At 40.8% G+C, this 27749-nt stretch overlaps 1 protein-coding gene across 5 annotated transcripts; it reads left to right on the plus strand.

The window, feature by feature from the left end:
• Nucleotides 1-1482: 1482 nt before the first annotated feature.
• On the plus strand, nt 1483-27366 carry ACBD5 (acyl-CoA binding domain containing 5). Of its 5 annotated transcripts, XM_015853233.3 has the most exons (14): nt 1483-1536; nt 1774-1889; nt 2875-2995; nt 4335-4407; nt 7267-7378; nt 7521-7553; nt 16471-16608; nt 17497-17697; nt 18359-18465; nt 20382-20655; nt 21286-21485; nt 23100-23150; nt 23439-23548; nt 25410-27366. In XM_015853233.3, the coding sequence occupies exons 2-14, from the start codon at nt 1814-1816 to the stop codon at nt 25420-25422; spliced, it is 1509 nt and encodes a 502-aa protein (XP_015708719.2). In that variant the 5' UTR covers nt 1483-1536; nt 1774-1813; the 3' UTR covers nt 25423-27366. The 5 variants fall into 5 exon arrangements, with proteins under 5 accessions (XP_015708719.2, XP_085394881.1, XP_015708720.2 ...); XM_085538755.1 differs by having other exon boundaries at nt 1483-1889; XM_015853234.3 differs by lacking the exon at nt 7521-7553.
• The last annotated feature ends 383 nt before the right edge of the window (nt 27367-27749 follow it).

The raw sequence follows: 27749 nt of genomic DNA on the forward strand, positions 1-27749 counted from the left end.
GAGAAGGCTCTATTAGTTGTGCTCCAAATCCAATTGTTGTTAACTCTACATGGAACTCATTACACTGAGAATACAATATGTACACATAAGGGCAGCTAATGTCATGCTAGTTAATATAATATACAAGCATTTAAATTAAATAGTTGTTTCTGATGTGTTCTCACGGGCTCACCAGCACTCATAATTTGCCTCTCATTTACTATTTCACCCACATCTCAGAGCATGATGGTACTGATTATTTTGAGTTACTTCATTTTCAAGTGCCTCATTCTGGATTTGCAGTTCTTACACATCTTCAGTGCAAAGATGGCGGCCTCTGTTTTGCACACAGCCATTAAACAGGTCGTCATTTGCATCTCTTTTAAAGTTCACTTTCAGTGAAAGTCTGGGAATGTTCATTATAAAAACGCAGACTGCGTTTCTCTTAAATCAATTAAATGGCAAATGTAATTACAGATTTTCTCAGGTAAATAGAATTTACACATCATCTGACCTCACAAGAGGGCCTTCATTTCCCTATTACTTTTTTACAGTTAATGCTTTGCATGCTCAAAGAATCCATATTTATACAGAGACCCACTTCGCATCAAACAAACACTTCCCTTTGATCCGTGTTTCTGTCATTCCTGCCTTTGTGGATAGAAAGGAAGATGGGTATTGGTATAAAACACACGAGAGCTTTAGAAATCTAGCACTAGAAATGAAAATGTCAAAGAAATTCTGCTGTAACATCCATGTGGGTGGAGCAGCGATGTTTATAACTCGGGTTTGTCCTTTGCTCAGTGCAGGGAATCCTATCTGAACACCTCTGAAAGTGTAAGCTGCTCTCCAGCAAAGCTCTCCCTGCCCAGCTGGCTGCTGACCTTGTGGAACAAAGTAGCTCAGCAGAGCATGGGTTGATCTGTATTAATTCCCTCTCTGTGGAGCTTTTGCTTTCCCACCAGAGGGCACATACTGTGAGCATGCAACTGCCTTAAGAGGAATTTAAAATACATTTCATTGTGCACCAGATATAGGAATCGACTGGAATGGCAAGGTTTTGTACTCTGCTCTGTGTGGAGGTGTTATTAATACATCATGATGCTCACTGGGTAAACCATTCCACTTGCTACAAAATCAGTTTTAGAATACTTCTGTCTGATCTCGTGTGCTGGATGCACAGTGCTTTGCAGGAAGGGCATTTGTTTAGCTATGAGGCGGCTCATCGTATTGCGAGAGCACTCATTCCGAACACCACAGCAGGAGCTATTTCTATGGTTCTAGGCTTCAAAAAATTTAGGAATGGGATTTTAAATGTAAGTAATTGAGATCGTTCACGCACATCCCGCAGCTGGAGGCGGCAGCAGACGGACAGGCCGCGGGGTGAGGCCTCTGCCGGCGGCTCGGAACCAGCCGAGCGCCACACACCGGGCCACAGAGCCGGGCGGCGGCGAACTACGTTTCCCAGCCAGCCCCGGATGGCCCCGGGGCGGTGCGATGGGAGGGGAAGGGCGCTGCTGAGGGAGACATAACATGGGCGCCTAACAACGGGAGAAGGTAGGGGTGGTTTGTTGGCCGTGCTGGGGGCTGTGGGGGTCGCGCTCGCTCTGCAGGCGAGGCCGGGCCGCAGCTCCGTGTGTTGCACCGCGCCGCAGGGGGAGCGCTGGGAAGCAGGGCGGGCCCGGGCACCCGCTGCCGCCGGGGGGCGGTGGGGTGGCGGCCTGGCGCCTGCTGCCCCTGCCCGTGTTGCGGGCACGGCGGGGGAGGCTGAGCTGGTACCGCTCCGTGACACAGCCCGGCACGGCGGCAGAGCGGTGACGGACGGGACGGGGAGATGGCGGAGACCGGCTCCGTGCACGCCACCCGCTTCGAGGCGGCCGTGAAGGTGATCCAGAGCCTGCCCAAAAATGGTGAGTGCGGCCGGGGGACGGCGGGGGGGGGGGGGGTGTCCGGCTGGGGTCTGTGCGGCGGAGGGAGCTGGGGGGAGCGGGGCCGTGTCTGAAACGCCAGTTCGGCACCTTCCGAACTCGGAATAGAAGTTCCTCCCGGAGGAGGGTCTGCGGCTCCGTGCCGGCCGCTGCTCTGTGCGGGGAAAGCGGGGGAAGGGCCTTCCTCAGGTCCTGACTTGGTTTGGGAGCTGATGTCATGGGTTTCTAATGCTGAAATGTTTAACAAAACAGCGGAGTGAAAAGTCAAAATGTATCCTCTTGGTTACTGTGATAAGTAATGTGGGGTTTGTCTGGAGCTGGGACTAAAGGTCATTGCTGACATCCCTTAATGACAAAAATCCAGAATATTTGTTTTAAAGGGGTAAGTATGAATTTTCTCTGCCAGTTATTGCAGTTTTGTGTTTACATTTCCTACCCCTACAAATGTTTGCTCTGCAAAGGAAGAGGAGAGAAGAAAACATGGAAGAGCGATGAAGTTGTGATTGGAAGTTCCGTCAAATAACAAGTACACAGAAGCAATGCGGGAGGAGTTATTGTTGCTCTACATTCTGGAGTCTTTTGGTAGATCCCTGTTTGCCATATGAAAATGACCTCTGACACACTCATTCCTGGAAGCAGAATCTGCCCCTTTAAACTAAGTGAAAGGAGCCTTGCTCTTTGTTACTTATTACTCCTCTTGCTAATTGTGGATTCTGACGTTAGAAGCAGTAAAGGTTATAGTCCCTTATTTGATCTGCAGCTTGCTATCTGTTTGTAAAGTAAATATTGTCAGCGTGGTGACTCGAGGTAGATGAACTGAAGATGTTTTTCATTGACTTAAACTGCACTGCTGTGAATGAAGCCAGAATAAACTGCAGGCTGTTTTCTGACAGAAATGCTAGGCTTACAAAATACTTGCTAAAATACTTGATTACACTTTAATCGTATTTTAAAATGCTTTCACTAGGTTCTTTCCAGCCAACAAATGAAATGATGCTGAAGTTCTATAGCTTTTATAAGCAAGCAACACAAGGACCATGTAACATTCCAAGACCTGGATTTTGGGATCCTATTGGTAGATATAAATGGTAACTTTTCATGACTTTTTTTTTTCTATGCTTGGGTGGAGGTGTTAAAAAGAATAATTCTTAAAGGAATATATTTTTTTCCATTTTCTTTTTAAATCTCTGATATTTTATTGTTTTTCTTCTTGTGTTTCTCTCTCAGATTTTTTTTGGGGGGGTGTTATAAACCATCGTAATGTTTCCACAGTGTATATCAGCACTGTAAAACAAAACCAGGCAGTCTGCAGAGTGTGATTGTAGAACAGTGTCTGAAATTCTTCCTTCTTATATAATGTGAGCATGAAGTAAATAGATGCTCACTGAAAGCTTTTGATACAGCTTCAGGCTCTTGGGGTGAAGTCTAGTTTGTGCCTGGTTCATGTGCTCAGTGACAGGGCTTGCAGCTGATTGTGTTTTCTTTGACAAATTACAAGCCTTCTGAGCACTGTGAAGATCTATTTGAGAACCTGTATGAACATTCCTCTAATTAAGTTATTTTAATAATTTTTCCTGAAAAGCCGCTATTACTGCTGTCTCTATGGTCAGGGTCTTCTTGGGATCTGTGAAATGGGGGGAAGGTATGTTTGCATGACTGGGGCAGTAAGCTCCCACTCATCTGGCTGTTGGTGGCTGAAATGCGATCCCCCAGCCTTGAGGTTTTGCTGTAAGTGGGACAAGTAGTCTGGCAAAAGGTAAGGATAGTGTCAAAATGAGTGCACTACTGGGTAAGGAAATGCTTTATTTCTGCCTGTGCTCTGGCATTCTTTCTGCAATGCTAAAAAGTTTGATTGAATCTCGCAGAACTGGAAAGGTAGGTATTTTCTAGGTCATGAGTTAAATATGGTGGTAGCTGGGGGCAGCGATTAAATTATTTGCCTATTACACAGGTGCATCTTTGTTGCTAAACTCATATGCAAAGGACAACACTCTTGTTGTAGCCTATTCTGACATTGACTGACATTGTGACAGATATTTGTAGGTACCAGCTAAGTATTAGGCACTACTTTTTTTTCTGTTGTAGAGGGTCCTAAGTCAGTCAAAAGGGAAGCGTGTGTTTTCCATAATATCTGGACTTGTAAACAACATCACTGGGCACAAGATCATGGTTAATTAGCGAGGAGCTGTTTAGTCCCCAGGCTGTTCATTTTGTTTCTTCTATGTGTATGTCTCGCTACTTCAGTTATCTGAGTGAATTACAAATTTGGACCTAACAGCAATGGGTAGTTTTAAATTTATTTTTTTTTTTTAAGTTTTACTTGTATGAGATAAACTTCTAGCATTGTATAACTGACCTATTTAAGGCCAGGCTAAAAAAATCCTTTGGGTCTTCCAGTCTCTCAAGATGTGTGACTTTCTTTCCTAGGGATGCTTGGAGTGCCCTGGGAGATATGTCCAAAGAGGAAGCCATGATAGCTTATGTTGAAGAAATGAAAAAGGTAAGTTTATTAACAAGTGGAAGCCGTCTTTTAGGACTAATATTCCATGAGCTAAACTAGGAAATATGAAGGATTCTCTGTGAATACTGTCAGATTTCCAAATGAATTCTTTCTTATATGAGCTGTTACACTCAGTACTATGGTTTTTGGCCTGTTGGGCAAATAAATTTCTGTAGTTTCTTTCAAAGCTACTGAATTGGTTGGTCTGGGTGAAATACAAGAGTTCTAGTTGATATGAAGCTTAAGTGACAGAGCTAAAGTAGTAGTGAAGCATTACCTAAGGTAGATGTTCAGAATTAAGGTTTCTTGTCTTTTACTGACTAACCCTTTGCTCTGCAATCCTTTACACTGTATCTACTTCAGGTAGCATTTCCAGTTTGAATAAATATTTTTCTTTTTTTTGTATGGTCCCTGGATGAAGATATATCTGTAACTTAAATGACGTTAGCATCAAGAGAAGGGAAATTTAAGTTTTACTCTGGATACACTTGTTTTTTCTCTTAGGACAGTATTTTAAGGCTTAACTATCTGCTGGAATACTTGGCATGATTGATAATTGGTATAGCAAAGAAACTTTACTTGGTGTGGAGCTGGAATTCAACTACTTCTTTTTATCTATCTGTGATTTTGATTGTTCTTGTTGGCACTGCTGTTGTTGCTTCTAAATGAAAAACTTAAAGCAAACAAACAATGTAACCCCACTGCATCTCCAGAAAACAGAGGGAAGCTGTATGTTATTCACCTTAATTAGATAAATCAAAAACAAAATCCACACTAAATTTTAACAATGCATTTTGAAAGCAGACCACAAGATTAAGCTCTTCCTTTCAAATCTCTGTTTTGAAGTGCAGATACATCAGTAGTGTTCTTGCTGTTTTCAATGTGGTAGTTGATTTGTCAGGATGCTAAAAATTAGGTGAAGTTGTGTTTGCACCAAACGAACACCCTGGTATGTCTCCTGTGTGGAAGCCTGCTTACTTGACCCAAATGAAGCACAAATATTCTGCTTCTGTAGAGATCACGTGTAAGGATTGGAGAGCAAATGACTTCTTGTCTCATTCAGCTTTGAAACCAGGGATCTGTTTACCCTGCATTGCTGCTGCTTCAGCCCTCACACTTGAAATGCTTGCTTCAGCTTTTCCAGGCTGATTAGTTCTACTTGAAACATCAATAGAAGTGTGTTTCAGGTCCACTGGATTTTCTGTCAGCATATACCACACTGATCTCCATCCTGTTACTGCAGGTGTTCTGTTGCTACATAGATAACCACGGTCAGGAAGGGAGGTAACCTCAGGATACTGATGTACCTCAAGGGTATGCCCTTGCTATGTTTCTCCCAATTCCACCACCATTGAGCATAACCCTAAGCTGCACATGCCAGGTGACCCATTCACAACATCAGTGTTATTGTAGATTAATGTGGTGGCTTTGGTTGTTTATTTTCCTTTCCCTCATGTGGCAGTGCTGAAAACTGCAGTTGTTGAGGAAGGGATCTGAGTGAGATGTTGAGGTGCTGGATGGGCAGGATGCTTAGCAGGGACTAAGATGAATGTGAGCTTAGGTGCACTTTGTTTAAGGTAAATATCTCTTCCAAGTCACGTTTCTGAAACTTTTATGTTGCCATACTGTTTAGATTAATTTATTTATACTTCAAGTAAATTATTGTGTTACATATTGAGTAATAGCATAAAAACCACAATGGTGTTTTTAATTTATAACAAGGATCTTCATGTATGAATTGTCTGACTTCCGAAGAAAACAGTAACTTAGAATTCATTTGTCTTGCCTGTTTTCTTCTTTTTTTAATTTTCTTCTTGCCTAAAAGCTGTTGGCTCATGGTTTAGTTGGTGAATGTAAATACCTGCCCTGTACAAGTGTGTTACTGTACAGAGGGTTTTTTGTTTCTATCAGTTCTGTGTTTTTGATGTTGCTTCTTGTTTTTTAAGAAAAACAAACTTTGCTGCTGCTGGTTTATTTCTAGCTCCATAGCTGAGCACACAGCATCTCTCACTTACAGATATAGGATGAATTACGTAAACTAAATAGGTCAGAAGTGTCAGTAAAACTGCAGTTTGTTAGAATCTTTGTCTCTTGGTGTATTTGACTGGTTTGGAAGTTGCTTGTTACCTGCCAGCCTGCCTGAAGCTTCTGCCTCATGAAGGAGTGCTGTAGCATTTGCTTCTGCTGCTGAGTGATGTGCTTGGTGCTTTTATGTGAGATGCATGCTGTTTGGCAACTCACTCCTCCAATCTGTTTCTTTCCATTGCTCTTCTGAAAGAGGAAATGTACCATAGATGGCAGTTTGTTTTGCTGTATTCTGTCCATTTGGGTTTTTTGTTTTGGGAGGAGTTTCAGATGCACATGGGAGAGTACCCTTGGTCTGTGCCTTAGGTTCCACTAAAGATGACAGGATCTGACAAACCAGAAGAATCCTCTCACAAATAAGTCTTTCAGTTTTATTTTCTTTGTGGAAAGGTAGTCAGCAAAACTAAATTGCATCAGATAACAGCAACCTGATGAACTTTGAGTTGGTTTACTTTGAAACTGTTGAAATAATGGATTCCAAAGTCTGCTAACACTTTGCTAAAGCTGTCCCTTATTGGTGGCAAATGTATGAGCTCTCCTGTCTTGTCTTTGCCTAGGAAAGGTTGATAAAGCTAATTAGGATTCTTGTATGGTAAGTTAGGTTTGGTTTATGATATTATGGGTTTTATTAATAAATAAATCACAATAATGTATTGAGAGATGCAGTGAAATATTAGTAAGTTTTCAGTAGCTGACAGTTTGTACAATTAGTTGAAATGGATGAATCATTGAAATGCTGTTTCATGAGGTCCTTCGTATTTTGGACTTGTGCAGATACTTGAGAGTATGCCAATGACGGAGAAAGTTGAAGAATTACTCCAAGTAATAGGCCCGTTCTATGAAATAGTAGAAGATAAAAAGAACAGAGGATCTGGCCTAACCTCAGGTTCGGACAAATAACTTCCTTTGTACTATTAATAATCACAACTCCACCTTTTTTTGGGGGGGTGGGAGGTTCTTGTTTGCTGGAAGTGATTTTTAAAGCTAAATGTTGCATCTTTCTCTTCATTCTCTCTACTATACGGCAGTTCGAATGGAGAAAGTATCTAAATACTTGGAAGGTAGGAATAAGAAATTATGGATAAGTCCATCTCTTCTATTGTTTTGGTGCTGTAGTAATTTTTTGCTAATGCTCGTGACTTCTGGGTTTGCCATCTCATTAGGCTGAATCTTCTATTTCTATTTTGAGCTAAAAAACAGCTTCCCAGATCCAACTCTGTATCTTTAATCATTATCTACGTGCTTTCTGATCTGCTGAAGGAAAACTTTTCCTGAAGAATGAAGTGTATTTAAAGTCAAAAATAGCTCTTGCCTGTTCATTCATAAAAGGAATGACTGTTGGAAATACTTCCTGCTACACATTTATTATCTGATCTAAATTTTATTTAAAAAAAAAATAGATCTTCCTCAGTCAAAACCCACAGCTTTGTTGATCATGGTTTCATAATGCCTTCAGAATATGAGATGAATTTGTGAAACTTTAAAGCTAATCTTTTTGAGGCTCAAATTTACAAGGTGGGTATCTTTTAAACCACTTTACGTTTCCTACAAGTGGCAAACCTAGCGGTGTCATAGCTGCATAAAAATCAATGTGGTGCTTTTATTTAGCAATGCCGTTGTAAAAATGTTTTGATAATGGTTTTTATGTTATAGTCAATGTGCTTGCAAGGTCGTGATATAAGCCTTAGCAATTTTGAACTGTCTTCATTTCAGTGAGAACTGTTGAAATGCAAAAGGAGGAAAGTTATAACAACTCCAAAACCTAAACCATTGCACAAATGAATTCAATGTACTTTAGTAGCAGTGACTGGTGAAGTTACCTTTTTGCACGTGAATTTTTTTCCTCTTTTTAAGCAAACACAATTTTGATGGTTTTGGTATCGAGTCTCAGAGGGAGATAAATATTCATTCCATTTGAGTAAAGGTAATGGTTGAGGTTTTCAAATGGCTGCTTTGAAACTGTATTTTTTTCCTTAATTACAATTGCACATACTTCATTGCTGGAGTTTAATGAGCTTGCCTGACAGCTGGATTGATAGGCAAGATTTTAAGAGTATCAGTAGATTCAGGTCAGTCAGCTGTGTAATAAGGATTTACTTACACTTGGTTTCTGTGGCAGAGTGCCACAAGTGCCTTATTAAAAGAAAAAAGATTTGGGCAGAAAAAAAGAATTGCGAGCTTAAAGAAAAGTATCCTAAATTTATTTCTGAAACAGGCAAAGTGTTTCAGCTTTAAGCACAAGGCGGTATAAATAAAATCAACACAGAGTAGCAAACTTCAACTTTATTGCATCAGTAGCACAACAGGATAAATTTAGTGATGTGTATTAATCTACATACAACTTAAATCTGTAACATCTAATTCTGCCACACTGAGTTATGCCAAAATTTTTATAGAATTCCATTGTTTTATGGTAGAATTTTACATTTACACTTAAGAATTTTGAAATGCTTTCTTCAGGGCTCTTACTGCTTCTATGCTGAAAAGTGAAGCTGGAAATAATCAGTATTGTCCATAGTGCAGGTCTTTAAAATATTTCCTGGAAATATGGGAACATGATTTACTTCCCCAGGTTCATTCTAAGGAGTTAAACTGCTCTGCCAAAGTTTGCTTTGAAGTGGTTAGACACTGGTGGCAATACTCTTAGAAACAGATGCATTGTTGGTTTTGGTTGTGTTTGTTCTTGTAGTCTCCTCTGCCTCTTCTCTATTCAGCTTCTGTTTAGGAAGCTGGTTGGTTGGTGTTGTTTTTTAAGGGACAGGTAATTTTTATGTCTCTTTTGGCCCATTCTGAATGAAGGTTTGCCTTTTGCTTTTCCATCAGGCTTTTATCTGTGTGAAAGTGACTGTCCATCTATGTAAGAACTGCATGCTGCTTCCTAAAAAGTATATCATCAATAAAGAATATCATCTTGCTTCAACATCTGCTACCAGGCAATATGCATGCGATATGTTATTGTCTCCAGCAGATTGGCCTTTCAACAGAAGTGTTGCCTTTTAAAATTGAATTTCTACTCCTTGTGGTTTCACTGTTAATCTTAAATGCAAATTATTGCAAAAATGTCTTTGAGTCAACAGAGCTTGTGGCTCACCTTAATGAGCAACCCTGAGGCCTCACATGCCAGCATTAAAATGGCAGCTAAGACAAACTTGCTGGATTTATGCATTGCAATCCCCAGCCTTGGCCTGTGCCTCGCCTCTGGGAAATCAGAAGAGGAGTCAAGGTGGGGGAACACAGTTTTTTCCAGTAGACTATGTAGGTCTGAGGAATATTTCCAGAGCACATAACTTGAGCAGTGTTCTGAAAGCTCACACTGCAGCTGAGAAGCTGAGGCTCTCCAGAGAATAGTCTTTGACAGGTAGGAAGTATTTTATGGGGAGGAGGTGGGGAAAAAAGACTAATCAATGAAATACAAGGCATCAAAGAAGAAGCTGGACCCATGTCTGTCCAAGGGCTGCACAAGAGAACAGGTATTTTTTGCTGTGTTAAAGAGGGAGATTTTTGTCTGTAGTTGGTAGGAGTGGAATATTGGGAAAGATGGGGACAGGTCACTTTACCTGGTAGGGATACTGCTGCTTTAGAAAAGCATGAATGAGATATCTGATGTCCAACTTGCTGCTAAAAAAAGACCATGATTTCGAAACACATTCATGTCAGTGAATCTCACTAAATAAAGTTCACCCTCTGCTGTTACACTGAGCAGAACTGTTCCTTATAAACCTTTGTGAAGACTAAATGTTGCCTTCAGCAATGACAAGTTATGCACTGTGGAGACAGGAAGGTTTCAGCCCTGTAGTACTTTTGTCATCCTGCTTAGTGTTTTTTCTCCTGAGCCCTTTGTTCCCAGGTGCATTGTAACTGCTGTAATTGCAATTATAATAAGCTCTGTTGAAGCACAGAGTCTCATACTCTTACTGCCATATAGGCTACTTTGGGGCAGTGCTAATTGCAGTGTAGCTTTTTTTTTTTTTTCTCTTGCCCATACAGGGCACCACTTCAGTAGCACCTGGTGTGAGTGACAGGAGTTGCAGGCTGATACAGTTATTGAGCAGTTGCTTGGATGTGAGAGCTAAGAAGACAGTATTCACTGAGGTGTGCATGCTATTAGAGTGGGTGCATCCATTCCAGTGCTTCTAGTTCAGGATTCAGGTAAGCTTGGAGGGAGCACTGCATTTGAAAGAAGTGAATCTGCTCTTAATTATTACTTCACAGTTAGAAACACTTTTCTTACTCTTAACACTTTTCTTACTCTTTTTCAAATTGTTGTATTTTCTCAAATTGCTCATCTCATTTTTAACATCTTTGCGTTGTAATGAAGCATTTGGTGGCATGCTTTTCCTGCTTGTATGTGGGCTTCTTGTCAAACACTCTCTGTGTTTGCTTTATTAGCTCAGTTTCTCATTTGTGCTTGACTTCAAGGATACTTGCTAAACTAATGTCCTTCCTCCTCCTTCCTCTTTCCTCACTAGGATTTTTAAGGAATTCAGTGGCTATGAATCCCTTACGCTTTGTAAGAAGGGGGAAGATAACTGCAGTCTCTGTTACTTCAGAATTGCTGTGTTTTAGTAGGATATGTGGAATGGGTGGCTGTACAACAGCTGTGAGGTGCATTAAAGCAGGGCAAGGGTGGGGCAGGAGAAACTGTTGGGCAGGTGAGAGAGGTTTTTAAAGTTCTGAGCTCTAAGCTTTCTTTCCAGTTCTAGTCTCCTGTGATAAGCTAACAGCTATAATCAGGGTTCTGTTTAGAACAAAGTGCTACTCTGTTGTGTGGATGACAAAGTGCTAGCGCAGATATCCCGTGGAGGTTGTGGAGTTACCTCTCTGGAGATCCTAAAAATCATAGACATGGTCCTGGGCACGCTGCTGTGGTTGGCTCTGCTTGAGCAGGGGGTGGAACAAATGGAACCAGAGGTCCCTGCCAACCTCAGCTGTTCTGAGCTTCTGTGAAGGCTGCAGATCATATTCATAGAGGCTAGTGTGAATCTTACTTAGCATCTATCCCAGCAGTTTACTCCCAAAACCATCTTGTGCAAAGTAAACCTGACTGTGTTTGCTTCATGCTGGAACTGAGTCAACAGTAATAGTTTTTGTGCCTAATGAGCATGGGTTAGTGTATTATGCATGACTTTGTTATTAGAAAAATAATTACCTTAATCATAGTCTCAAGTATGTGTGGAAGAGCCGTCAGTTATCCATGAGGCTGTGCTTAATGTGGGCAATGTGAACGGCTGTTGCTGTTCAGTTGCTAGGAGCAGGTTGTGGGGCACAAAATCTTCATGTTATTTCCTGTGTATTTTTTCTTGTACAAGGCAAAACAGTTTTGGACTGAAATGTATTTCCTGTTGACTGGACTATAGGTGGCCCAGAAATAGATTCTTCTGTTGCTTTCAGGCATAACTCAGTTTTCTTTATGGGGTTTTGATACATTTCCTGGGACAGATGTGTGTTATTATATTCATGTGTACTTACATGTATCATCGCACTAGTACATAAAATTCCTCTCTACTTCTTACACAACCAAAAACTGCCAAATATTGACTGTATCTCTTCCACACAGAAGAGAACATAGCAAGTCCTGCTCATTCTCCCAGAGGAATGTAGTACCAAACATGAGGACATCCTGGATCCTGGAATGATTGCTGTTATTAAGAGTTAATGTGAAATCTAAGAAGCAGCTGTTTTTCATGTTCATTCTTATGCATGATCACTTTCTAAGGTGTTGACAGTGTGTTGGCAAAGCTTAGATCTGTTGTTCTTGCTGCACATGCACCATCTAACTGATCTGCATGTGCTTGTGCCCCTGTATTTTGGATGTCTGGTGCTTTATTACACGAAACTGCCTGCCATTGTTGGGGTAACCTGCAGGTCAGCTGCTGTCCTTACTGAGCTGCTCACTGTCCAAAAATACAAACAGATTGTCTCTACTGGCACAAGTCTCAAGCACAGAAAGAAGAAAACCATGTATACATCAATTGAAATAAATCTCAGTAGTGTTATTTTTATGTGGAAAGTGCCCTGAAAATTCAGGGGAGTAGGTACCAGTGATATGAATGGAGAAGAACTCCACTGATACTGAATGGAAGAAAGACATAAAGGTCCAGGATAATTAAGTCAGTAATCCTCAGTGCATTCTTACAAGTTAATAGTATGTCTAAGAAGCTGTTCTTAATGTTATTTATCCACAAATTGTTTTGGTGTTTGTAAATGCTGAATAAAGACATGACTATTGTTAATTACTTTGTTTATGGAAATAAAACGGCATATCTCTTTATATACAGCTTGAGTAGCACATAAGCAGAGAGAGAGGAATGTGGATAAAACAGGGCTGTGGTCATCTGGACTAAATTAAAGAAAAAGGGGAGGCCTTTTTCCCTGCTATAGTGGAGTTCAGGGAGACTAAATAAAAAAATATATATAAACTGTATAGAGGAAAATCTGATCATTAAATACCATGAGAGTGATAAAATAATGGTAGTTAAGGGATTTTGTATTTTTTGTCTTTATTTGTGAGGACAGTGTGTTGTAGAGCTTTGTACTGGAAAGAATGGAAAGAAACAAGGGCATAGAAAGTCTTCTAGCTGAGGGACTTACTACTCCCCAGTGCTTGCATTTGCCCTTTATCCTTTCTTTTTCCCCTCAGAAAATAAATGAAGCTTCAGAAGCAATTGCTTTCAGCAGCCTGCCCTCTGAGCTGCTCATCTGGGTGCTTCTTAGTTAAACCAAGGAGATCTATCAGTCATTTTAAAATGTGTTGTTTAAGCAAACCCCAACTTGAAGGTGATGTAGTCTCATGTAGGGATGAAGAGTGAGTGTAGGCTATGTCAGGCAGCACAGCTGCAGACAGAAAGGGTGCATATCTATGCTCCGAACCATGCATTAAAATACTACTTAGAGCTTCAGTTCTCATGGCCTATCACCTGTAGTTCCTGTTTCATAGACTGCTCTAAGAGGCTTTTGGTTGGAAGGCCATTGTGAAAGGATAAACATCAGAAGGATTTCCAAAGCATGGATAAACCCTGAAGTGTACTCCTTCCCCCGGGGCAAGTGCTCTCTCCTTGCAGTAATACAGTATGGGAATGCATCGGTTTCAAAAGGAAGGAGGAGGTTTGTGAAACTGGGTGAATGAGAAGTGGCAGAACATAGTTGCATAAACTTGGAATTGAAACAGGAAGCTTACATGGATCAGCTACAAGCATGGAACAGTGGGTTACAATGGCAAGAAAAGAGTTCTAGTTACCTGATTATCAAAGTAACTGTCTACGCTGTTTATATATACATATATATATGGGTGCCTGGAGACTGGACACCCAAATTTGGACAGAGCTTTAGTTGACATAAACATAATACTAAAAGTCTGTATGTAAAGTGTTATAAGTAAAAGTCATAGAAATAATCTTTTAGTAGCTAAGATTTTGCTACTGTCAAGCTGATGGAGTTATTCATATTAAAAGATATGTTCCTTAGGGAGCAATTACTGACCTACGCACAAGGCTGGGGAAGTTGCTATGAGTTGGCTCTGATTAGGCTTTAGTGCTCTTACCCCATAGAAGTAGAAGCAATTGGGGGTGGACTTGGTGAGGGTAACATTGTAGGGATTCTGATAAGAAGTACAAGCACGGTATTTCAGGGAGGCCATGGCTCTGTACAGTGTGCCATGCTCTTTGGAGCCTGCATCAAAGCTGTGCCTCTTCGTGGTCTTCAGGAATTGCTAAGAGTGACATTGTGGAATAAATATGATCCTGAGGGATTTTGTTTTTCAGGTGTTTTGTGGCATACTGCTCCTGATACTTTCCTTTGGTCCTACCTCTTTATTAGTTCAAAGTAGATACAAGGCTTTTTTTTGCAGTGGGGGTGGTGAGGCACTAGCACAGGGTGCCCAGGGAGGTGGTGGATGCCCCATCCCTGGAGACACCCAAGATCAGACTTGATGGGGCTCTGAGCACCTGATTCAGTGTAGGTGTCTGTGTTATTGCTGGAGGGTTGGGCCAGATGGCCTTTAAAGTCCTTTCCAACTGAAACCATTCTGTGATTCTATTTGAATTGCGGCAGTGTAGCACACAGAAGTTTCCCCAGATTAATAATCTCCGTGCTGAAATAGAGTACCTAGAATACATTTGCACGTTCAACAAAGTTCTCTTCAAAATAACAAAAAAGTAAATCTTAGAAAATATGTTGATGGTACAACTGGGGCTTTTCACAATATGTTGGGCAGTGTGAGGAGGTTCGCAGTTTTTTAATCACCTGCCTTTATGGCTGGATGCATCTCCAAGTCTCGTTTTTCCCGTTTACTCCCACAAGTGGGTAAGGCACTTGTGTGTTTGTTCCCCACCCTGTTTTCATTTCAATGGGGAGGTGACACCTGCTTCTCCATTGCCAGCGAGCTGTCACTGTGTGTACTGCTCGCGCTGCAGAGGATGTCACTGTTACGTTATCCTTCTTGCACTGTTTGTTCCCAGATAAACATCTCTAGAATTGAGATTCACAGTAAGTGAAACTTGCTTATGAGAAGTAAACAGGGAATATGGTGGGAATCTCCTGTGAAAGTCGTTTTATTTTGGAAATATGTTTTTTGCAGGAAGAATAGAATGACTTTGTGATTGCTTATTTTCTTGTGGTCCACAAAAGAGGTGATAGCTTTTCCAGTTACTTTTCAGATAAGAGTTTAATTACAATCCAAAATGGTGACACAGGGTGCCCATAGAGTGCTTATTCACAGTAAGACTGAGGTGAACAGGGCATTTAATGTATTCATTATGTCTACATAAAAGCTATTTTGATTTATTTATTTTTTTTAAGCAGTATGGGTAAGCTTGGAAACTGAAGGACTGTGGGAGGGCAGATCAGTTCTTTATTGCAAGATTAAAGTAGCAAACCCTTTTCTCAACATGCAGCAAAGTAGCAGGGCTGGTTTGGTAACGTTGGTATAATTGGATGTTATTTTGCCCTTTAATGTTAAGCCTAATTAATTTAAGGCTTGACATTAATTAATCTTCCAAGATTCTGTCAAGGGAATGTACAGGTTATGCGGGTGGAGTGCCGTGATGACAAAGCAGACAGAATCCAGCCCTGTGGTCAACATGTAGAGTGTGGGAGTGTCTAGTAACTGTTCACTTTGTACCTTAGTTACTCCACTAATGTTCAAGGTTGAAATGATCAGTATGTATTTATCCATATTTTTTTATGTAGGGTGTAGAAAAGGCTTAAATTTTCCTTCATGCATTTTTAAGAATCTTTACCTTTGAACATGGAGTAAAGTATAAACCTTGAAAAGGGCACAGATATGGAAAACAAAGGCTAAACAGTTACTTTATTCAATATTTGTTTTATATACACACATGTATATAATGTATTTGTGTAATTAGACAAGCAAACAAATGTGCTGTGTATTTATCACACCATCTTTTTCAGTGAACTCAAAGTGCTTACTTCCATGTGCACTTTGCCAGATAAATATTTGTATACAATTTGTTACCATGTTCTGTTTAAACCACTGTGGGAAGAGATTAATAGAATATTTCCCTTTCACAGCACCTGGTTGCTCACATAATTGAATAGAATGTTTTTCATAGTTTGCAATTTTGAAGCATTTCAGCCCCAAAGGGAACTTCTATGAAAAATAACTCTGGATTTAAAGAAAATGGCCATATCAGTCCTAGATGAAATGCTACTGTTGCTGTACCAGGAGTATGGATAATAGTCTTGATCAGAGGTTTTGTAGTGAAAGTAACATGTAATGTGCTGGCTTTTTCTAGTAGGCTTCCTCAGAATCATTCACGAGTAGTCGGGCATTCCGTGGTAAACCACAGAAGGGAAACATTGAAATAATTAAGGAAGAGCATACCAAAATAAAACTGGCATTCACTGATTGTTCTTTTAATTTGGAGATGCTTTTGTGCAGCAGCTGCCTGATATTTCTGGGGGAGCTGCGTGTTGGCTTCTTTTAAAATACTTACTTTTCTGTGTTGAATGTTTTCTCAGACCTTAGTAACGTCATGAATTCCGCTCCAAATATAAAGGCTGTGAATGGAAAAGCTGAAAGTAGTGATAGTGGAGCAGAGTCAGAAGAAGAAGGTCTTCGTGAAGAGGAAGAAAAGGAGCTACAGCAAAATGTAAAGGGTATGTCCCTACACTTAGACCGGTGTGTCTTAGAAGCACTTCAGAAGACACTCCTTTAATGTGCAAGTGATGCAGCAGTGGCACAGGTTGCTCAGGGAGGTTGTATCTCCTTGGAGATACTCAAAAGCTACTTGGACATGGTTGTGGGCACACAAGGACACACAGGTGTTCCTGCTTGAGCATGGGTTGGACCAGATGGAATCAGAGGTCCCTGCCAACCACAGACATGCTGTGATTCTTCCAGAGGATTTTTTTGTCTCTTTTTCTGTCTCTGTAAGTATCAGAAAATTCCAATGGATTGTGAATGCTGTACTTGTACTGCCATACATTTTTTGACTGCTCGAAAGCTACATCAGGGTGTTAGACCTAAGAACTGATAAAATATCATGTATTGTTTTCCTTTTTGTTGTCAATGTTACTTGTAACAACTGTTAATAGCAGTGGAATTGAAAATCACATTTCTTTTCTTCAGAGAAAGGAAAACAGAACTTGCAATGACACGCATTTCAAGGGTTCATGAAGGTCTTTGAGTAGTGGTTGTGTCAAGTGAAAACCAAATGAAATTCCACATTTAGAATTCTGCGCAGTTCTTTCTTCCCTCCAAGGACATTGGGGTAATCATTGAATTTGTCAGAGGGACCTATGGTGGAATTTCTTAGTTATGTGTTCAACATCACCTGCTCTTTATGCAAATTAAACTGTTACATTAATACTTTTTTGTAGTAACAGAACAATCCCTGCAAATGTGAATCTAGGAGCATTTCAGTGTTTTGTTCTGCTTATAAATTTTACACATAGACCATCAGAAAATTATCTGCTTTAAGAACTGTGTTTTTGGCTACTGTATACCTCGCTTTCTATCTGCAAGGTTTTCCTGTTCTTTTACAGAATGTAAGAGCCTGAAAACAGAATCATTAGCTGCTAAGGATTTGGAAAATGTTGTTGCTAATGACTGTTACAAGGACAGCTTTATCCCAGATATGCAGAATGGCATCCAGAACAAATCTGCCCTGAATGGTTTGAATGAGGAGGAAGAAATAAAGAAGACAGAGCCAAGCCTAGAAATAGCTAATAACTGTGCTCACCAAGGTATTCTCCTTGCAAGATCAGGTGTTAATTTGCATATGTTTTTCTTGGAAATCTTAATCCTGGGATTCAAAAATGAGAAGTGGTGTCTTCCACTAATACAGATGTGAAGAAAGAATACTGAGAAATTTAGCCAATTTTTAGCAGTTGAAAATAAGGTGCTTTTTTAAACAACTTTTACAGAAAGAGGGGTAAATTCAGAGGGAGGATCAAATATACAGAAGCACAATTATCTTTAAAAATCATTGTATTATCTTTTTATGTATCGTTTGCATTTGAAAGCTAATTTGCTATTAAATGAAAATCATTAATATCTGTGTTTGTCAAGGCTGAAAATATTGTGAATGCCAACTTATTGAAACTGATGACTGAATCTACCAACTGGAAATGAATTGATAACTTTGTATGAAACTACTTTATACTGAGATTAGGAAACAAACAAGCAAAAATTAAAATTTTGACCTTATAACATAGAAATGTCAGTATGATGTTTGGTTTTCAATTAGCAAATGCTTAGTGTAATTCCTGTATTAATAGGATGACAATAGTGGATGAAAGGGGCATGAACTAAAAGCTCATGGAGATATTTTAACTCGTTGCTTTACTCTTTGCCAAGGTTGGTTCATATTTACAAAGCATGTGTGCATCCTTCCTTTAAATACAGGTGCAAATGAGGAGAACACTGAAGAGGTCTCAGGAACTCAGCACTTAACCAGTGATTCAGACAGTGAAGTTTATTGTGACTCGATGGAGCAACTTGGGCTAGAAGAGGTAAGGGCTTTGTATTTCTGTGTGTGGTTTGAAGCTAATATGCTTATTTTTAAGTAGGTTCCTGTCTCTCAGATGAACCTGGACATACAGAGAGGAATGAAATAACACGCTCGTACCTTTCTCTTATTTGAAGTATCGTTTTGTGTCAGTCTTTTACAGCTTGGTTAATACTGGTCTAACAGCCTGAACATTATTGCCCTCAGAGAATTAGAATTTAGGTGAGGGGAAATGATCCAAACCAACAGTTCATAGAAACAGATGTCAGAAAGAACAGTATGAAGAAAGTAAGGGTTATATCCACAGGTAACAGGGTCTAGTAACATATGTGGGGACCAGAATTCAGCTGACCCTCAGAATCATGAAGTGTCTTCATAACTGTGTGGATTTTTGCTCTCTTTTCCTGACCTTAAAAATCCTTCACTTGTTTCTTAGAATAAATAGAGTAAGCCTGAGCAGGCAGCCTGTAGGAAAGTGGAAGAAAGTGGCCTAGATCTGGAAAAGTGGGAGGTGATGATGATTTGTGGGCGTTCTTGTACTCTCTTCAGCCATAACATGCATCTTTGACTTCCATATAAAAGGTGGGCACCAGCTGTACTGGCTTAGTTATCACTGAACTGTTGCTTGTATTAACTGTGGTCGAAGTTGAATTACTGGTCTGGTCCTCTTTCGTAGATCTGATTTAAGTGTAGGCTTGGCACAGTGTACTCAAACACTTAGCTTCCTGACTCAGGGGATGAGAATGTGAATGGTGCATGGGATCAGAAAGGCCTGCAGTATTGCATTGTTTTCTTATCCATCTGTTTCCTTTCAGCAGATCAGAATTCTTTGCAGTGGTGAAAGCTATTGTGAAAGGTGATTTGGTAGAAATGCTTCAAGCTGTTTTTTATGTAGGTTGTTTCCCAATTGTCTTATGTATTGTTTGAACTTGTTTGAGGTTCTTTAGTAGGAGTGGGTAGATAGGTATCTATTACCCAACTTTAACATGAAACATTTATTTCAGATAGATGCGTATGGAAATAAATATAGAAGTACAGCTACAGACAGACTAAAACTGGGTAATATTCACTGAACTTAAATGTTGCAAAAGGTGTAGCAAATAGTCAGTCTTTGGTTCTGATGATACAGGTTTATGATCTGCACTTGACAAACAGGATTTTTGGCAGCAGATTCCATTTCTTTTCCTCCTCTTCTTTGCTATTTTTCCTTTTTCATGGAGTTACTCACCAGCTGAGCTCCCCAGTCTGCTTCAACATGTAATTGGGCTCATACCTTGTCCTTTCACTGACCAAAGGGTGCTTGTAGCACTTCAAGGCATCCTCTTGCAGAGTGTGTAACTGTGACCCGGTCAGTGTTCATGTCATCAATTTTTAATGTCCTTCTGCATTATCACACATTTTGAATGAAAAACTTGGTAGAATTTACTTGTGAAAAATACAGGGTGCGGTCAAGTAATTTTGAGTCAGTTGATAATAACTACTGTGATTTCTTTGCAGTGAGTGTAAGCACTGCTAGCCCAAGATTGCTAATAGCACGTGGCTTGTGACAGTATGGTTCACCAGTTAGTTTAGGATACTTCTTCACTGGCTGGGAGGCAAAGCCAAAGGAAAACCAAATATTGTGAGATCTTCCAAAGGTTCAGCGAATTTTATTGTATGCTGAAAATGTCTAAAGTGATTCCAAGTAGTTCAGTGCTTTGAGAATATTTGTCTCAAGTGAATGTCTAACCTTTTCAATTTGGAAAGTATGTTTGGGCAACAGCAAGCAAGTTCTGTAATGAAACGAATATTCCTGTTAAGAGTCATAATACAGAGCAAGTTATTTTCTTAAAGTGAAAGACAGTGTGCTGCTTCTTCCTTTTTTATTGGTTAACTGTTATATTCTACAGACTCTAATTACTCGTTAATGTTTATTTGTAGCCCTTAGAGATCATCACGTCAGCTAAAGGATCTTTAAAGCGTTCATCCAATTTCTTGGATGTAGATCACCGTCTTCAAGTAGAAAATACTGATCTTCCAAGTCCCTGCACAACTGCTGGGAGTCTGCGGCTTGGAAATGCTGTAGAAGGTGCAGTTCAAGAAAAGGGTGAAGTCAAGTGTGGAGGAGAAGATGGCAAAGCCAGTAATGGGGCCCCTCACAAGGAGAAGAAGGATGGAGAAAAAGCAGATTTCTATGGTATCAGAAGAGGGAGAGGTACTACACAGAGCTTTTGTATTTCCTACAATGCTCATGGCTATAAATGATAGGAGACTAAGAAGCACTGGTCAGCCTTGTTCAGTAGGACAGTCCCACTACACAGTGCCTCTGTCCTTCGCAGTGAAAATAGCTAATGAAATGTTCATTCCAGTGGGTGGCGATCCGTTTTGCGTTTGAAGCATTTATTTCATTCATAGTAGTCATTACAGAATAATTTCAGTGTGTTATGGAGATCTTTAATAAGCATATTGGCTGCTTCAGTTTTGGCTTACCTTAAAATCCAGCTGCTATCTGTAGCACCAACCCTTCTTAACATGTAGTCCTCAAAACCCATCTGTGCATAGAAAAAATGTCTTTACAGGTTGCGTATTTATTTGTAAATGCACATGCATTTATACCTCCACAATGTCTTATTTGAAACCAGGGAACCTCTTGGAAAGGTGTCAACTACACACTGTTTTCTATATAAGTGGGATATTGGCCACACCTCGTGTTTATGCTGAGTCTGTCTGTTGTGGTTGTTAGAACAGAAGGCGTTTCATTTATTTATACCAGGTCTTTTTGTATGGCATCAAATGGCAAAGTTGTTCTGTGTTCTAACCATCTATTTCTTCTCTCCCAATGCAGGGCACAGACTTCATCCTTTAGGTGACGGTTCGCAAGGTGGGCAGATGGGTAATGGAGGGGACGGGGAGCGCTGGGGATCGGACAGAGGACCACGGGGCAGTCTCAATGAGCAGATTGCTGTGGTGCTGATGCGGTTACAAGAAGACATGCAGAATGTCCTGCAGAGGTTGCATATGCTGGAGGCAGTTACTGCGTCGCAGGTACACACTGAAGCAATTTAATTACATTTTTGTTAAATCTCCTTGAGTATCTTTATGCTTTCAGATTAAAACAGTGTTTTCTTGAAACTGTAAATAAATTTATGTTATATTTTGCAGTTTGTTTCAACTTAAACTTTGTTTTTGTTACCTGATCTGAGGAACACAATTCTGGACTGTTGTACTTGTGAACAAAACTGTGCATATGAGCTGAGTTACTAACCATATGTTATTTTGCTCATTTCTGTTACACAACTGATCTCAGCCATCAATATCAATACACGTTATGTGGTCACGACATGGATATTCCACGGGTAATGTCAGTAATGTGTGATCCCGTATGTCTTCATCAGTAGATCTCAATGTGTCTCCAAAGGAAATAAAATCATCTTAATTTCCCAGACCGGTAAATGTTTGCAGGCAGAAGTTCTGAGCCCATTATTCAGCCAGCAAACTGGTTCTTCATAGCATTCCTTTCCTTCAAAGTAATCCAACTCCCTTGGAGTTTCACATCATGTGTACAAGACAAGCAGAAGTCTGAGGAATATAGGTATCTGTTGATATGGTGTTCCTTTTTCTTTCCATTTCAGCAGAAATACTGCTACACTTAGTAGTGTGTGCAGGAGGACAGAATGTGCTGTGAATGTAGCACAACCAGCGGTCAGAAATACTTGGTTCTCTTTGCTGTGTTGATATTTGATCTGCCTGAGCATTGTAGAGCCACGTCTGTAGTGTCCTACGAGATGCACACGCTCCAAATCTGAGGCAGCCAGGGAAGAGGATTCCTTAAAACAGTAATTTTGCTTCAGTTTGGCTGTTCAAGCAGCTGGTGTGTGAACACAGATTGACTTCCTGCTTTTTTTTTTAACCGAAGCAATATTTGATGTATTAGTCAAAGATTTTTCCCCAGCAGTTCGTGCTGTGCTTTCATTTTCTGAGGAACAGGAAGGTCAAGAAGCTTCTGGTTCACACACTCATTAAGAAGGGCCTAGAAAGCTGAATTCCGGTGAAAGCACCACAGCAGTATATGGGAAAAGGCTTGTAATGTGCCCGGTACTTCTTGTTCTCTGTATTGCCTATAAGGTTTTGGATGGATTCCTTTGTACTGTTAGACATGCCTGTAGCTGTGGCTCAGGGCACACTGAAAGAATGCTTCTTGCCTTTATTACAGACCAGTGTTCAAATACTTTGTTACGCAAGTTAACTTGCTGGGATTTCATATCTGAATTGCAGCTGCTGAATTTGGAGCAGAGATGAAGAAGTTGCAGTGACAGCGTGGGCAGGAGGAGACTTGAAAAGCTGTAGAGAGGTTCAGTCAGTGATACTGATTTGCCTTTTAACACACAGAAATGTGATAAAAATGCTCTGAAGTTAACAGAAGCATGAGAGGTGAAGTTGGGAACCAAGTGGTGAAACATGGGTTGCACTGGGGGGTAGTACTATTTCTTAACACGTCAAGGAAAAGCTTCCTTTCCTTTCAAGTACTGTTCCTTAAGCTGTCATACAGACAGACTGCAAAGCCACCATGAAGAACTAAATATTCTCATTTAGTGAAGCAGAAATATCATAATTCTGTTTTCTTTTTGACACTTACCGGACTTTTTTTTGTATTTAAAGGCAAGATCTGCAACACTACAGTCGAATTATCAGCCCGCCTCCTCTGTGAAGGTAAATGCTGCTTTTTCTGTTTGCAAAAAAGCAATGTGAAAGAATGAGATGAGTGTTTTATATCCAGCTTTCTTTGTATGTGCTTTTCATGCTGTCCCTTCCTTGATGAGGAGATAAAATAATTTGTTCCTGAAAAGACTATTTAATAGACAAATCTTCCATTTTTTTTCTGGTCTTACCAGTATTTTCTACCTTGGTGTTGTAACATTTGAAGCATTTGTGATTACGGCTATGGGGTGCGATGTGCACATGCAGGCTGCTGACTGGACTCTTTTCTGTTTTCCTTAGAAACCATCATGGTGGCCCTTTGAAATTTCTCCTGGCGTTTTAGCTTTTGCTATTGTGTGGCCATTTATTGCCCAGTGGTTGGTGCACGTATATCTTCAAAGAAAGCGAAGGTAACGATGTGCATTCAGTGGTTCATATGTACTTTCCTTCATCTATTGATGATCAGTATGAAGTAGGTTATTTAGACATAAAAAAACTGCCTTCACACATACGAATAATGCTAGAGTATCCATCTTTGGCAGTGTATCTGAACCATGAGTTCCCTGTCAGAACAGGGAGCTCGATAGGTCCTGTTTCCTCAAGTTCTTCTTTTCAGCACATCCTGCTTCATGTTTTCTTTTCTGTATTGGGAACTTCCAGCTCTGACAACCGAAAGCTAAAGCAGATTGAACAGTAGAGTCTGTGATATGGTGTCCTTAGGAAGGCGTGTGGTTTACTCCCCAAAACTCAAGACAGGTGCTCAACAAGAAATGTTGGAAGGTAGAAATGCCTTCTGTTAGCTGGGACTTACTTCGAGGAAGAGACGTGAGTAGGAAATGCCTCAGTGTTAGAGACTGTTGGTTAATATGACTTTCTGTGTAGTATGACTCTCTATGTAGTATGCTCAGTAGAGGCAACTTAGGTTAAAACCATGAAGTGATGATGCAGAGATCAGTTTCAGAGAATATACGTAAGCAGTTAAGGCTGGATACCTTGGAGGTGTGTCCATGGCATTCTGTGACCCTATCACTCCCAATGTCCTCCATCCTCTTGCCATCCTCCCTTCAGATCTCCCCTGAGCCTCCTGTTCTGCAGGCTGGACAGCCCCAGCTCTCTCAGCCTTTCCTCATAGAAGAGATGTTTCAGTCCCTTTCTCATCTGTTTGTGAAGAAACATTCCTTTATTTGAGGACAGTTTCTGCATCACCTCTCCATCAGGAGTTTCATCTCCTTTAGCTCAGGGAAGGAGGTTGATCAGTGCACTTGCAGATGAAATGAAACAAGATTCTGTGTTGTCACAGTGCCAGTTTCAGCTTGTACTCTTGGAAGGTGTGTAAGCTTTTAGGCAGTAGCTGTGTACACAGTGCATATATTGACCGTATCTTATACATTTGGTTTTGAAATACGCATGCTGTCCTAGAGCAGATGCTGGGGGTCTCTGCTACTTTGTGAGGTAACTCAGCATTAAACTATGGAGCAGATTCCATGGATGGGGCAGTGAGAAAGCCTTCCACAGCCTGCACAGACTTTGTGCCTTGCTTGTGCCCCTGGGGAGGGGAACCTCAGCTTGTTCTCAGCACCTACAAAACAGCTCATGAATGCAAAGCACTGATGTGGCCTGGTGCTATTACCCTCCTTTGCCACGAGCTCCTCTCCTGTACTCCAGGATACATTAGCAGTTAATTTAACCTGCAGGTCGGAACCCGTAGCAGTATTTTATATACTTTAAGTTCTGCCAGTTCTGTCAAATTGCATGTTGTTCCCTAACTTAAGAAGGCATCCAGAGAGGGCCACAGAAATGATGCGAGGGTGGAACTGCTTCCATGTGAGAGCTGCGGCTGTGCAGCTTGGAGAGAAGGCTCGGGGGGGACCTAAGAGCGGCCAAGGGAGTTGGATATAAGGAAGAGGTTGTTTTACACAAAGGGTGGGGAGGCACCAGCACAGGTTGCATGGAAAGGTGGTGGATGCCCCATCCCTGGAGACACCCATGGCCAGGATGGACAGGGCTCTGAGCACCTGATCCAGTGTGGGTGTCTCTGTTCATTGCAGACTTCATAGGCTTTAATGTCCCTTCATGTCCCTTCCAACTCAAACCATTCTGTGATTCTGTGAATCTTAGGCAAGTTTTCAGGTATCTTGAGTCAGCGTTGTATTTTGAAGGACTGGTGTTCTTTCTTTCATGTGTAACCTTAATCAATTTTGGTATTTAGACAAATGAAAAACTGTGTCATGTGGCTGTACGTTAACCTGGACTATTTGTTTCCTCTTCTAGAAAGCAGAACTGAGGATTCATGGCGCTGTTTAGGACTGCTGTGAGAAGGTGGCCCTGGGAAGTGAAGGAATTCTGAATTCTTAAGAGAACCTCAGGGTTTGGGATGATGTTCCTTCTGTTATAGTAATATTTGTTCTGCCTTTGAGCTGGACGTTTAAGGACTAACAGCACTGATACTTGAATGATCTGCTGCTCCTAGGTTACAAATAAAATTAATAATTTCATCCTTAAAACCACACGAACATTAATTATTTTGGAACCTGTTTGTGGATGGGCCTTTAGGAACTGCTAGTCTTGCTGATGCCGGATAACAGAGCAAATATCATCTTTGTAAAAGGAAAAGCAAAAAAAAAAACAACCCTAAAGCTGTCACTTTAATATAGAAATAAGGCTACAATGAAAATATCCCTACCTGTTTTTCCACAGGTTTGTGTACCATGAGATGAAAGCACTAATGAAGTATGAATTAATGCTTTGTAAACTGTTGAAAAAATACAGTATAGCTCTTAGGAATTCAACTGGTTATTTTTGCTGCTAAACTGATGTGGGACGACTTCCCTTGTAAACCATTGAGAAGTGAGGTGGGGAGCATTGAATGTCCTTCAGGACCATAAATGAGGTTTTTGCATTGGAAAACATCCTGGAAGTCAGAGCCGTGGTAACAGAGGGACTGTGAAACGTGTATTTGTACGTAGGTGTGATCCCCCCAAAGCCAGGGATCCATCTGAAAAGGCTGCACCTTATGTTTATAATGTTGGTTGATAGCTATGCTCTTGTTGGCTACAGCTTGTTGTAACTGAAACCCCTGACTTGAGGCACAAGGTGCTTTTAAGAAGCCAAGCAAGCTCGCTCTGTAAGTAAAGTATATCTCTGAGATGAGACAAAGCTCTGTGCATTGCAAGTTTTCTTTTGTCAGTTGATGTCAAATTAAATAAGAGCTCCTATCCCTCACCTGTTGCGCACTCTTCCCCACTCGCCATACGGAACGTGTCTGTTAGGTTTAGTATTGCTTTCCCTCCTATCCTGATTTCTCACACAACAAAACTGCAGCTAATTTTGGTGCCGATTCTTTTTCTTTCACAGAGGGTTTATTAAGCAGGATCCAGAGCTGTGCATACGTGGGTAGGTGAACACGGCTTCATTTCTGGGAAGCGGAAGTGCACTAAAATTAATCAGACAGAAAACAAAGAAGCTTCTTTGCTATAAAGAATGAAGTCATCTCCCAGCCTGTGCGTAAGATTCAAATCTTAGAAATTCACTGTGTTGTTGATGCGCTTTTGTTCTCCATCCACACCAATATTACAGAGAACAGAGGAAAGCTCTTTTCTGCCCTTCCTGGAAATCTTTTATAGTTTGAAAAGCATTTTTCTTACAAGCTGTATTGTAAAAGCTGCAATCACGGGGTTCAATGTTTGCCTTGCTGGGGCAATTTTAATCTTGTTTTAAATCCTTTTTTTATTTTTAAAGCATTATTTTTCCCTCTTCTGATTTTTGTATTGTAAAGCTGAATTACAAATAAAACGATCAGAACAACCTTTTAGGCCGCTGTAACCATCAGCTTCCATCCGCCAGAGGTCAGTTTTGGCAAGAGATGCACCGAAAAACTCAGGTCTGAACAAATCTTATGCTGGAAGGGAAGTTCTACTGTGACCTGAAGCCACTGTGCCTGCAGCTTAAAGCCCGTAGAGTGATTAATTTAACATAAAACAACAGAAAGGATTATGCAGGAAGAACGCTCCAGCTTGAAGGTCACTTCCAACCCAGCCCAGCAGGATGGAGCACCATGGAGTGCCTGTCCCAGCTGCTGAACGTGTCCCATGTAGGCGGCTCCCTTTTAGAGAGTTCCCAAAGGTACCTGACTATCTAACTGTTAACTTCCCACTGAACTCAGTGTAGGCATGTGTTATCTGTGTTATTTATTAATGGTTTCAATAAATCAATCCTTTAATATTTTGTATTTAATCTTGCACTTTCTTCATGCTTAGGAAATGCAGCGTGGTGGGTGCGGTGGCTGTGCAGAATTCATGGGCTGAAACAGCCTCAACCTTAAGGCTGTAGTACAAAGCAGAGCAGCTTCCACAGCTCCTGATGGGGCCTCCAGCTCCCCATGACTGGAGCCTGATAGGACTCACTCAAACAAGTTTCCAGTTAGCTGCTATCTCACCTTGAATGAAAATTGTTCTCACTTGCCAGAGTACAAAGACAGCCCTAACTCAAGGGCCATGCAAAGAGAGCAGTGGTGCTGAGAACTGGCAGCCCCTGTTCTGTCTGGTTCTCCTCATAAGGCCCTGCAGTCAGTGCGGATTTTATGTGGTGCTGGAAGCATCCACAGCACTTTTG

This window comes from Coturnix japonica, chromosome 2, assembly GCF_054131305.1.
Source record: "Coturnix japonica strain WE chromosome 2, WE-NBRP24, whole genome shotgun sequence".
Classification (NCBI taxonomy): Eukaryota; Metazoa; Chordata; class Aves; order Galliformes; family Phasianidae; genus Coturnix; species Coturnix japonica.

What these genes read in the sequence shown, in the direction of transcription:
- ACBD5 (XM_085538755.1), top strand. Translation starts at nt 1,814, where the DNA reads ATGGCGGAGACCGGCTCCGTGCACGCCACCCGCTTCGAGGCGGCCGTG. An exon ending in CCAGAGCCTGCCCAAAAATG is followed by an intron (nt 1,890 to 2,874) that starts GTGAGTGCGGCC and finishes TGCTTTCACTAG; the next exon opens with GTTCTTTCCAGCCAACAAAT. An exon ending in TAATAACTGTGCTCACCAAG is followed by an intron (nt 17,698 to 18,358) that starts GTATTCTCCTTG and finishes CTTTAAATACAG; the next exon opens with GTGCAAATGAGGAGAACACT.